The sequence below is a fragment of the Lissotriton helveticus genome, chromosome 10 (assembly GCF_964261635.1).
Source record: "Lissotriton helveticus chromosome 10, aLisHel1.1, whole genome shotgun sequence".
Lineage (NCBI taxonomy): Eukaryota > Metazoa > Chordata > Amphibia > Caudata > Salamandridae > Lissotriton > Lissotriton helveticus.
The window spans coordinates 961,489,929-961,502,015 of record NC_136071.1 but is presented as its reverse complement, the minus strand read 5'-3'; the positions used below and the strand labels follow the sequence as shown (position 1 = coordinate 961,502,015).

Below are 12,087 nucleotides of genomic sequence, written 5' to 3'. Positions count from 1 at the left end.
ATGCACTGGCTATTTCTACAGCGGTCTCCAAAGTAAGGAGAGCTTGTTGTCGGACCCATTTTTGTATGGGTGGGTGGAGGGAAGCCAGGTATTGTTCTAAATAGATTTTAGCCATAATACCATCCTTATCAGTGGTAGCTGGTTTTAACCACCGGTCTGTCATGTCCTTTACCCTATAGTACAGAGCACGTGGTGTTTCCTGTGGTCCTTCTTTGATTTGGCGTAATTTTATCCTAAATGATTCGTCATCCACTCCCAACCGCTCCATGATACATTGTTTGATATCTGCATAGGGCACTATCCCTTGTACTGTTGCTGCCTGGTAGGCTGCTTGTAAGTCACCTGACAGGAGAGGACCCAAATATTGTCCTCATTTATCTGCAGGCCATGCTGGGGCCGTGGCTATGCGCTCAAAATTGTTAAAGAAAAAATCCGGATCTTCTCCGCTGACATATTTCTGCATCACCATAGAGGGAAGGGAAGTAGGTCCTTTCTCGTTGCCCAAAACTTCGGCCAATTTATCCATAGCGGCTCCGTGCGTTTGGCCTTGTCCTGTTATGGCCTTCTGCATCTTTTCCCGATCTTCCTCTACTACGAGTAGGAATCGTTCCATCACTTTGCCCAAATGTTCCTGGTGTTCCGCCATCTTTGTAAGGGCAGCCTCCATGTCTCCGCTATATCCCACTTCTGACACCACTTGTGGGAGGGCAGGGCGGATATACAGATGCGGAGGCTGGATATATTGGCGAAAAGGAGTCTCTTTATTAGCAGTTGACACAATCTAGGTGTTACTACAGGGTCAAAAGTCTCTTCTTCTGGGGTCTTCTCGCTTCCTGAGGCGATAGATGACGATGCCAGCGTTGGTCTGCCCTCTTTGGTTGGGTGACGAGGTTCTTGGGGTGTTGAGGCGTCCGTGGCGTAACTTCACCCGGAGGCTCACCAGAAGGAGAGAAAGAATGGGGCCTGTCAGTGTTCTGGGTCAACAATATTTAACCGACCCCTACACCCGGTAGTGCTCAGTAGAAACGAAAGAGTAGTGAGGGGTTAAGAACTAGGCGTGAGGGAAGATGGAAGGAATAGACCGTGAGATAGAGTCTGAGGTGGCAGTAGGTCAAAATCCTATGTCAAGAGCTGTGCAAATGGAAGAGTACGATAATAGGATGGCTGAGTAAGGTATCTGTGGTGCATGCACGTACTTCAAGGCTTCAATCCCCACTTGTACTCCCTCCCCTCACCTGCATTAAGAAGATACCTCCCACCTCCCTCAACAGTACCCCAGGTGCGGTGTCACTCACCGGCCCCACTGTAACTCTCCAGAGTCACGGCACGCTCTCCAGCGTCCTCCGGGGGATACCACCACCACTCCTCCGACCAGGGTTCTTCGGTCTCCCCCGCGTCCTCGATGTCTGGAACGTTGTCCTGGCTCTCGGCTCGCTGTTCCCTGCTCCGATCCTTGGCATCCTCCACGCTCGCGTCTTCTTCCGTCTTCAGCCGTCTTCAGCTCCGCCTTCTCGCTGGTCCAAGACGCCTCTTCCTGGGACATGTCAGTCCTTATTGGCGTCCCGCATCTTCTTCCGGGTTCGGCTCCTCCTTCTGGCTCCGGACTCCTCTGTGAATAAACAGGAGAGGTTGGTGTTTTCCGATTCCCCAGCTGTGAAGGAGGTCACTTTTGTCCGGTAGGGCATTCTGGGTGTTGTAGTTCCTGATTATAACGTCTCCAAAGGGGTTCTTTCTCACAGATCAATTGCCATGCCTTTTGTGCGATGTGAAATATGTAAATAACATAGCATTATAATTTGCAAGTTCAAGATTGCTTGTGAGACCATTATAAATAAAGCATTGCCTTTTTTCTGTTTCCCTTGTTCAGATGAATGCCCCCTTGTTTCTCACAGAAGTGGTGATAAAACAATGCGGCTAGGTCACTTATTCTATAAACAAGTTATCCAGTGAAATACCTAGCCTGGATATTTATGTGGTTGCTGTATTGTTTTTGTTAAAAAAATTAAAAAACCTCTAGCATAATCTTGTTTCCACAGACTAATGGAATGTCCTGTTCCAGTTAAGGAACTGTAAATGTTCTCGTAGGGGATTTTCATTTATAATCATAAGCGATGGATAGCCCCGCTCAAATGCGGGGACCCAGAGCAGTTGTTCTAAATTTATTTTCGTAAGTGTAGATTTTCGCCTTTCTTCAGGAAGGCCTGCAAAGACACTTAAGAGAAAGATAAGTTATGCAGGCTATTTACCTAGGTTACAATGGCCAGATTCTTCATCAGGAAGAGAAGAAAAATGCCCGGTTAAAGTCTTTGAGGTTAGTTTGACAAATAGTATAAATATCCCGCACAAACCCTTTTTCATTATAGAGATGGAGAGCAAGACAGAGTAGCCTCACCGTCTGTCATTATATGTCTAAAAATGACACTGTGCCTTTAAGAACCTAGATACCACCAGTATTCCATCATGCCCAGCAGGTGACAGTTACTTCAGTTCTTTTTTCTGGCTCCTGCTGACAGGAACCTGGAGCATTAAGCTCGACCAAAATTTGGTTTATTTCTTCAAAATTCTTAACTGAATTTTGCTCTTTACAATTTTCACGCAATGCCAACTCTTTTTGACAAGTGTCCAGCCATTGGGAGAAAGAAGGCAAAGACAGATCAACATGAGGTGTGTTTAATCTGCCTGCCAGAGGGCCATGTGCCTGAGTCTTGCTGTCACTGCAGCAACTTTTTGAGACTCTCCCTGAGAGACCGTGAGAAGATTTGCCTTAATGGAATAGAAGAGCAAAGTAGACTACAGGCACAATCTGAATATGAACCTCAGGACCTGGAGAGGGTCAGGCCTCTATCAGGCTTCTTGAGGGTATGCCAGGAAGAAAAGGCACAACCGCGACATTGTCTTGGTCGAAGTCGAGGACATCAACGTCGTGCCGAGGTACGGACCCGACCTGTTAGCAGTCTATCCAAGGTATGACATCGAGCAAGCACCGAAGATCAGCATCAAGGCTAGGTCTATCGACGTCATCCATTGCTTCACAGATGCATAGACCTCGCTCGACGTCCAGGACTCTGCCGAGGCACTGGCGTAGATCGACGTGGAGGCACAGGCAAATGTTGATGTCGATGCATACTCCGACATCGAGGCATCGTTGATGCTTACCGTCGACTAGCCGGTCGACATAGTCATTGACGTTCATCGACTTTGAGAACTCTTTCCATGTCATCGAGGCTATAGAAGGCTAGAAAAAAAGAGAAGATGAATCTACTCCTCACTATATTTGGGGTATTCGAGAATATATTCTCCATCTTCAGTGGTTCACCGATCTTCTCCTTCAACTCCGCTATCGCCTTCTCCACCACGACTTCTAACTTCACCTCCACTGCTGCCTTTACCGCAGGCTCCAGTCACATTAAGAAGATCGCTTTCCAGATTGTGACATCATTTTAGGCACCATTGTCCTAGCTCACAGTGCATGTCTACTTCTTTTAGGTGCTCCTACCATTATCAACATTATCATCATCACTCATGCTCTCAGGCAAGATCCTCTACTTCTACTGGACATTATTCGCCAACACTGTCTGACTCTCCACCTTCATGTATTTCACCGGTGGATGATGCCACCCTGTTACAAGAAGTCCTTGAGAGAGGAGCAACAAAACTCAATATACCTATGTTGACTCCAACACCAATGACATCGGTCATTTTCGAGACTCTGCAATATAGATCAACCTCTAGTACCAGCTCTAGTGCCAGCTCTCCTTGAACCAGATATGGATGTTTCTAACACCAGCCTTGGTTAAGACAACACCATTCAGGCCCCACAGAAATACTGCCCTCTGGAGCTGGATCCAGCTTTCCTTCACACAGATCCTACAGCAGACTTTGTGATTGTCATGGCGGCAAAGAAACAACATGCTACTACCGCCACTTCTATGGTTCCTTCTGATAAGGGAAGTCAGAAGTTGGACGCTGTGGGCCGAAAAGTGTGCAGCAAATTAGCAACCTCCATTAAAGCAGCCAGCGCCACTGCCCTGCTAGGCAGATATGACATGGCACTGTGGGAATCCATGAACCAGTTTGCTGAACATCTCCGTAGAGGAAAGACTTCATTTAAATCCTGAACGAGGGATTGATGGTCTCAAAACAGGTCATTAGTGCTGCAGCAGACTCCTCCTTATTAGCAGCTCATGAGTACGGCCAGGGCATCGCTCTTCGAAGACACTCCTGGCTTTACCTAACATCCCTGAAGCCAGAATCACAGCACATAATTTTGAATCTGCCATTCTGAGGAACCTCTCTATTAGGTGTCATACAGATGAGACAATGGCATGAATAAAGACAGAAATAGACACTCTCAAGGCAGTCGGTTTAGAAAGACCTAGGGATCAAAGGAAATCTTTAAAGCTACATCAACGCTTCCACCATTTCCAGAGGGGTCAAACCTCTCAGTGGTATCGGGGCTGCCAGCAAAGCGATGTGCAGCAGCAGCACCAACGTCCCAATCAATCGTACCAATGATGGCAGCCTAGAGTTAGGTCTACCCAACAGACTTCTCAAGGGGGCAAACAGCAACCTGGATCAAAGCCCTGAATTATTGCTTCCCCCTATTCTATTTCCCACTCTGGTAGGTGGGAAGCACGCAATATTACCTGGCAGAGTGTCAAAACATAACGCAAGATGCCTGGGTATTGAGTATTGTCACAATGGATAGTGTCTGCGTTTCATCAGTCTTCTACCGTCCATACCTCCAAAGCCATCCAGTTACCAACTCCCACTGTTATGAGCGGTCAACATCTTTTTACAAAAGCTGGCAGTGGAACTGGTCCCTCGCCAACGACGAGGAACCAGCATCTATTTCAGGTACTTTCTCGTCCAGAAGAAAGACGAGAACAAATTCAGACCCATTCTCGACCTCAAAACAGCTAACAAGTTGATTAGGCGAGAAAAGTTCCAGATGCTGGCATTACTCCAAATGTTATTCCCAATTACACCAGGGGGATTGGCTCTGTTCCATTGACCTACAAGATGCATACTTTCATATACCAATCGCCAGAAAGCATAGAAAGTTGTTGAGGTTCATAGTGTAGCAGGACCATTATCAATAACAAGTCCTCCCATTTGGTGTGAATTCAACAACCAGGAAGTTCTCCAAGTGCAGGGCAGTAGTGGCTGCCATCGCCGGAGATACAAGATATTCTCCTACCCCTTGATAGACGATTGACTAATCAAGGCGTCCACATCTCAGAAAGCTCAGCTTCCTTACAGTTGGACTTGGGATCTCCTACAGAGACTAGGACTTCAAAGCAAATCTCTTTCTGTCCCAGTTCAAGCTTTACACTATATGGGAGCCTTCATCGACATAATTAGGGCAAAAGTGCGTCCTTTGGAGGAGAAACGCTTATTGATACTTGGGCAATGTATGAAAGCTTCCCATCTCACATTGAGAACAGTATCTCAGTCCAACGGCTTTCCACATCTTTTTCATGATGAATGCCAGTCTCCAAATGAGACCTTTTCAGTAATGTCTTGAAGACTAGTGGGACCAACTGACAGACAGTAGGAAAGACAGGATAAAATTAGCCCTCCATGCAAAGCTGTCCCTCACATGGTGGTGCTATCAATCCAATCTCCTCCAAGGTACTCCAAATGTACTCTATTTTATCAGGAGATTCCACCACAAACCATAGTAACGGATGCCTCACTACTGGGATTGGGGCCCCATATGGATCCCCTCCAAATTCAGGGAAAATTGTCAGCAAGGGAATCAACGTACCATTTCCATCTCCTCGAGATGCATGTGGTTTATCTGGCGCTTAAAGTGTTTTATCTGTCATTCACATTCCACTCCCTGCTTGATCAAACAGACAACACCACAACCATCTACTACCTCAGCAAACAGGGCGGGACAATGTCCAGGCCCTTGTCACACAAGTTCCAGACAATCTAGAAGTGGTTTCTAGTCAGGGGCCTTAAGATCACAGCAACGCACCAGCCAGGTGTCCAAAATGCCCAGGCAGACTTACTCGGCAGACTCCTGCAAGAAAGCCACAAGTGGGTCTTAAACTACGGCGTCATATAAAACACTTTTCAACTGTGGGAACTCCGGCCATTTACTTGTTCGCCACGGCAGAAAACAGCAAATGCCAAAGCTTCACACCGCAGTTCTTCCAGCCAGGGTCTCTGGAATGCCTTATGGATTAACGGGTCCGGCATATGTCTCTACGCTTTCCTGCTGATTATCCTGATCCCGGCGGTCCTCATCAAGTTGTCTCAGTCCTCAACAAAGATGATCCTCATAGCTCGGGAGTGGCCACGTCAGTGGTGGTTCACAGACCTCTTGACAGAGGTCTAACCCTTTCTGCCTTTCAATAAGGCCTTGACGGACATTATTCTGGGCATCTGGTCCAAGCACAGCACAGGGGCTCCTGTTAATAGAACGATTGCCCGCCGCCATCGCCCTGCACCAGGCGACCCAGTATTCCTCAAAGTCTCGGAGGAGGACCGAATTCTACTCTCCCAAGCCATTTCAGACGGGACAGATGCAGCGAACTTTGCCGTCCGATGTGGCTTGGACACTACAGACTTGCTGGGCAGAGAGATTTCCACAATGGTGGCCGTACGTCCCCATGCCTGATTGAGAACATCTGGTTTCTCGGGGGATGTCCAAGCTAATTTATGGACATGCCCTCTGATGACTCCGTCTCTTCAGAGACAAAGCAGATGCCTCACTTGAGTGTTTCAAAGACTCGCAGCCCACGGCCAAGTCCATGGGCCTCACCACTACATCCCCGCCTTTGTCTGCTTTTTGCTCCTTTCATGGCTACGGAAGGGGCTACCAACCGCACCAACCCTATTCTGGCCAGAGCGCCCGTCAAGGTCAACCTCTGCAGGGCCGTGGACTCAGATCACCTCGACCACGAGGGTCGGGAGGCCAGAAGTCAAGTCAAGCCAAGCCACGATCCCCCTCCTCCACCACAAAACCCTCCTAGTCCGATTACCCAGGATCATTTGCAACCAGTGGCAAGACATCACCTCGGACGGGTGGGTGTTGCAAATAGTCCAAAGGGGCTACTCCGTCCCCTTCAAGACTACCCCTCCATCCATACCTCCAGTGTATGATCGACTGACGGAGGATCACCTTGCCTTACTCCACGAGCAAGTCCAAACTCTCTTGCCAAGGGAGCTATAGAGAGGGTTGCCGGGCCAGAAATATGCTGTAGTTGTTCTTGCTATTTTCTGGTCCCAAAGAAGGACGGAGGCCTTCGTCCTATCCTCGACCTCCGAGCCCTCAATTACTTCCTCAAAAAGGAGAAGTTCAAGATGCTCACTCTTGCTCAGGTCAGGTCTGCATTGGACCCGGGAGACTGGATGGTAGCGCTGGACTTGCAGGATGCCTATTAACATATCCCCAATAAATTACAAAGAACAAGGGTCCTTAGCATTTTCAGGGAATCGGAGAGAAATGACATATAGACCATAATAGATAACTATATTCTTCCTATGTCCAGCCGGACAAGGAATTTATTTTGTAGTTATTCACAAAATTATCAAAACATAAAATGTAGTAGGGCACAGCCCTGTACCATACTTAGGAAGAAACACATACAACATACAAAAGTTTACAGGCAAAGACTGAGCAAAGTTGGCCACTTTTAAATCAGTGTGTTAGTTGTAAGTATTGCCAAAGTGAGAAACACAACGAGATTATACACAATGGTAAATTGTGAAACACGAGATTATACACAATGGTAAGTTGTGAAAACACTGTTTTCACAACTTACCATTGTGTATAATCTCGTTGTGTTTCTCACTTTGGCAATACTTACAACTAACACACTGATTTAAAAGTGGCCAACTTTGCTCAGTCTTTGCCTGTAAACTTTTGTATGTTGTATGTGTTTCTTCTAACTATATTCTTCCTATGTCCAGCCGGACAAGGAATTTATTTTGTAGTTATTCACAAAATTATCAAAACATAAAATGTAGTAGGGCACAGTCCTGTACCATACTTAGGATGTCTCTATCAGGTGGGCAAGTTACTTACCTTCGGTAAAGCCTTATCTGGTAGAGACATGATTTCTTACCTACCCACCCATCCTCCCCACACTGCAGAATTGTTTTTAGTCTCAGGGCTGGTCCCCTTCAGGGCCCAACTTCTTTTTTAACACACCATGGTCAGTCACTTCATGGCTCCGCACTTCTGGTGTGATGTCAAGGCGCCATAGTGGCGTTTATATTGATGATGCGGATGTCACGAAAAACACATCACCACGTGAAGTTGAGCGACTCCACCCACCTGCGCACATGGGCACTGCTAAGAAAAATCTTCCATATCCAGCCTGACGCCTGAAGGTTCAAAGGTAAGGAATCTGCGGCTAGATTATATCTCTATCAGAAAAGACGTTACTGAAAACAAGTAATTTGTCCGTTGGGTGCTACCAACTGGATGATATTTTTAGGTGCCTCCTCTTTTTTAAGAGGGATTGCCCCCCTATCAACAGAGGGCAGTAAGACATGACCAAACACTGAAAGCATTATGCTCCCAATGTAGTGAGTTTTGGGATATAGGTATCCGTGCTGTGTGGTAGTAAAATAAATCTCTCCATGCTGGGCAATACCACCAATAGCTTTTTGTGTGTGACGTATTTACAAGTTCCACTGAAAGAATGCTACTAAGGGCATCATTCCTTTTGAAAGTCCATCGTTCTTTGGGATGCACTAGGAAAGCTTGGTACATTTCATAACATCTTTACAAATGTCCCACATGCATTTGTCGGACTGGTGGCTACACAATCAGTCTACCCTGTTTCAATTAGTATGTTCCCGTTCTCCTACGTAATTATCTTGTCCATCAACAATAAAACTGAATCTCTTCGCCTTTAGGGTGAACTTTTTTCATGACCTGGGATTGTAAGCTAGCAGTCCATCTGCCTTTACTATAGTATACCTAATTTACAGAACTTTTGTTTAACTATATTGTTGACAATATTGTTGTTTTTCCATTTAGATATATTCCAGTTGGTTTGTTGGAACATGTACCTCACAAAATCAATGAAAGACCACCCTACTACATGGGCAGAGACTATTTGGAGACTTTAATGGCTAGCCAAAATGTGAATGATTGGATCAAAATAAGGTACACCATTTAACAAAGCATGTTGTCTGAAATAAATGTGTACATCATGAAGCCAGGCGCATAGACATGCAGACAGTCTTTTGCTAACTGGATTGATTTAAGATATAACATGTATATCTCCCAAGTCCAATCTTTGTGCAGAGAACCGGACAGCAGCACTCTAAGGTTCTCAGTTAAATGTATTTGAATGCATGTCGTCAAAAACGCTTTACAGCCTTGACCACATTAGGAGAGCAGCCATCTTAGTTGCAATATATACGTGCTTAACATTCCACACGGCACCATAGACATAGTAGAAATGTTCAACATTTGCTTTGCCCATTCTACATTGTTTTTGTAACTTAATCAATAAACTGATAATTGTGATTTCATTCATGAATTGAAATACAAGTCAGAATAAACAATGAATTTGCATAAGTAGTATAATCATTCCATATACAATCACACGACCTAAAAATAAAGTGCATTAGTGCTAACCAATATTTTTTTCTTTTTCACAGAAAAGATATTACTTTTCTATTTTTCTTTTTCTTCTTTAAAAATAACATAACACAATATATTACTTATCCAACATACAATCAGGGTTCTTAATAAAAGGTTTTCAATAGCACTTCCGATCCATACTGAACAAACCAGTAGATTTTGTAATATTCAAAATGGTCAAGTGGGAACGGTATATCCACCCAATAAAATATGCATTTTTAAACCAAAAGTGTCCATTCCTAATGTATTTTTAAAAAAATACAGACTGATGAAGAAAGTTTTCATCAAATGTCAGAGGGGATAATGCATGGAAGGTTTTGTTTCTTAAGGCAAAACAGTCCATGCGATAATCATTCAGTACTCAGGTGACAAAGACAAAATGGATAGTCCCCTGAAAGATCACCAACTTCACTCTGAAAAAGAATATATCAAAATCTTCCAAATGTAAGGCAAACAGTTTCCAAATGGGGTCCGGACAAATCGGCCAGCTGGTTCCTTATCTACATAATGAATCAGTGAGTCCTATTTATTATAAGTGACTCCTCCAAGAACGATTTCTCTATATTAGAATTCATTCCCAGTTTGCTGGGGGAATATTGGGTTTCCCTATTTGTTTTCATATCAATTAGCATAGAGTGGCGTTTGTGGCAATTACTTAAACATTTGCACTTTACAATCTCTGTATTGCACCTTTTAATTTTTGTAATAAATCTTTTTAAATGTTGTAATTCTGCCCTAAAACTCACTTAATTCTGCCTTACTTGACGGCGTTTTTGAAATGTTGATTTGCACCTTCTCTTGGGACACTTGCCTCGTGAAATTGAAGTTTAGCACTGTCCCCGATCCAACCGTCAGTGGGCGTGTTGTTGAGTTGTCTTTTAGGTGCACGATTTTAAGGGTACCTCACACCCACACTTTTGAAGAATGCCATATGTGGGTTGTGGTTCTTAAGGGCCAAATGATCAAGACTTCAGCTGATTCGCATTTATTGAAATAGTGGTGTTTTGGCTCCTTTTAGAATTCCTAAAGTGGCTAAAATTCGATTATCTGCTATTGACAAGGTGTCATTTTTCCAAGATAAAGGGAGCTGAATGAAACACAAAAAAACACTTTATTCCAGCAATGAAGTAGATGTTTAAATTTAGGACACTGCCTGCCAACATTAAGTCTAATGTATTATGTTTAGAGTGCTTAATTCTCTTATGGACCGGTGGATGGTCTGTCTAGAACGTTTTCAGTGTGAGGGAGAGGGAGGGGGGGGGGGGGGCGGGCAAAGGCACAAAGAGGACGCTTTTGCAGGATGTAGGTAAATTATTGGTGTTCTGTAAATATATGAAACTTGAGGGGGAGAGGTCATACGGGAGACGCACATAAGTTATTGCTGATGTATTACACTTGCATTTTATAACGTCGTAAACAATTGCGTCTCACTGTGACTTCAACATGTTTTCTTTTTTTGCAGTGAGATGTTGTTGGGACCCGTACCTCAAAACTTCACCTTCCTTCCTAAACATAAGGCCAACTCCTATAAATAGAACACCACTACGTCTTTTGATTACTCTTTTAGGTGCTGCTGTGATTGTCTTTAAATAAAACGTGATTATTTTAATGGAACGTGGATTCACTCTTATTGCTGCATTGGGTCCTGTATGAAACATGTATCTTGTACTGGGTTTTTGGTGCAAACGGGGGAAGGAAGACACTAGAAGGTTCACAGACTTGCATGATAAAATGCCTGAAAATCGGTTTGTCTACCACAGCATGACATTTTAGAGACCTAGTTGATTCCCCTACATTTTTCAGTTACACAGCAGTATGGAATCAGAATTGCAAACATAAGTTTGAATATTTGTGGTGCCCATGTTCTGTACCTAGATGTATGTAAGTATACTATTTGTAGAATGCATACAGATTCTAGGCAATTATCTGGAGGTTTTCTCAATGGTGTTTTTCTGTTTTACACGTCTCTAGCTTGCTGACTTGCAATGGCACTCAAACATGTTACATTTTCCATCCAAACTGGAAGCTGCGAGGTCGGTCACTGCTTTGTAAGTCGTGCAGCACATCTTAACGCTGACTTCAGTCTATAGGGACAAACAGAGCATGCTTATCAATGAGAGAGAGTTGCGGTTGAACTTGGCGACTCCTTGGAGACATGCATTTGCATTGAGGGAACCTGCAGAGGAATTAAGGTTGAAATAGTAACACCAGCTTAGAGTTCAGCTGTAGTTCTGAAATGCTTTTTGGGAAAGCTTTTTTTAAAATGTATAAGGTGCAGCTTCCAATGCAGAAGTACCGTGGTGCTGCATAACCATCAATGTATAGATATTAAAAAGCTCATAAAAAGTGTCTGATACTATGTATAAAGAAGGAAAAAATATACATTGTCAAGTAAAACATAACCTTGCAGAAATGTAAGACTGCTGTTTGAAGAGAGAGTTTCATGACTTATGAAAAACTGCGTTGAAGGA

General features: G+C 44.2%; 1 protein-coding gene across 2 annotated transcripts in view; it reads left to right on the top strand.

The window, feature by feature from the left end:
* DUS3L (dihydrouridine synthase 3 like) overlaps positions 1-11,225 on the top strand; it is a 241,275-nt gene extending 230,050 nt beyond the window's left edge. For both annotated transcript variants that reach the window (XM_078663631.1, XM_078663632.1), the window contains exons 13-14: positions 9,005-9,133; positions 11,079-11,225. In XM_078663631.1, the coding sequence (XP_078519757.1) occupies positions 9,005-9,133; positions 11,079-11,151 (202 nt within the window). In that variant the 3' untranslated portion in view covers positions 11,152-11,225. The remainder of the gene's footprint in view (positions 1-9,004; positions 9,134-11,078) is intronic.
* The last annotated feature ends 862 nt before the right edge of the window (positions 11,226-12,087 follow it).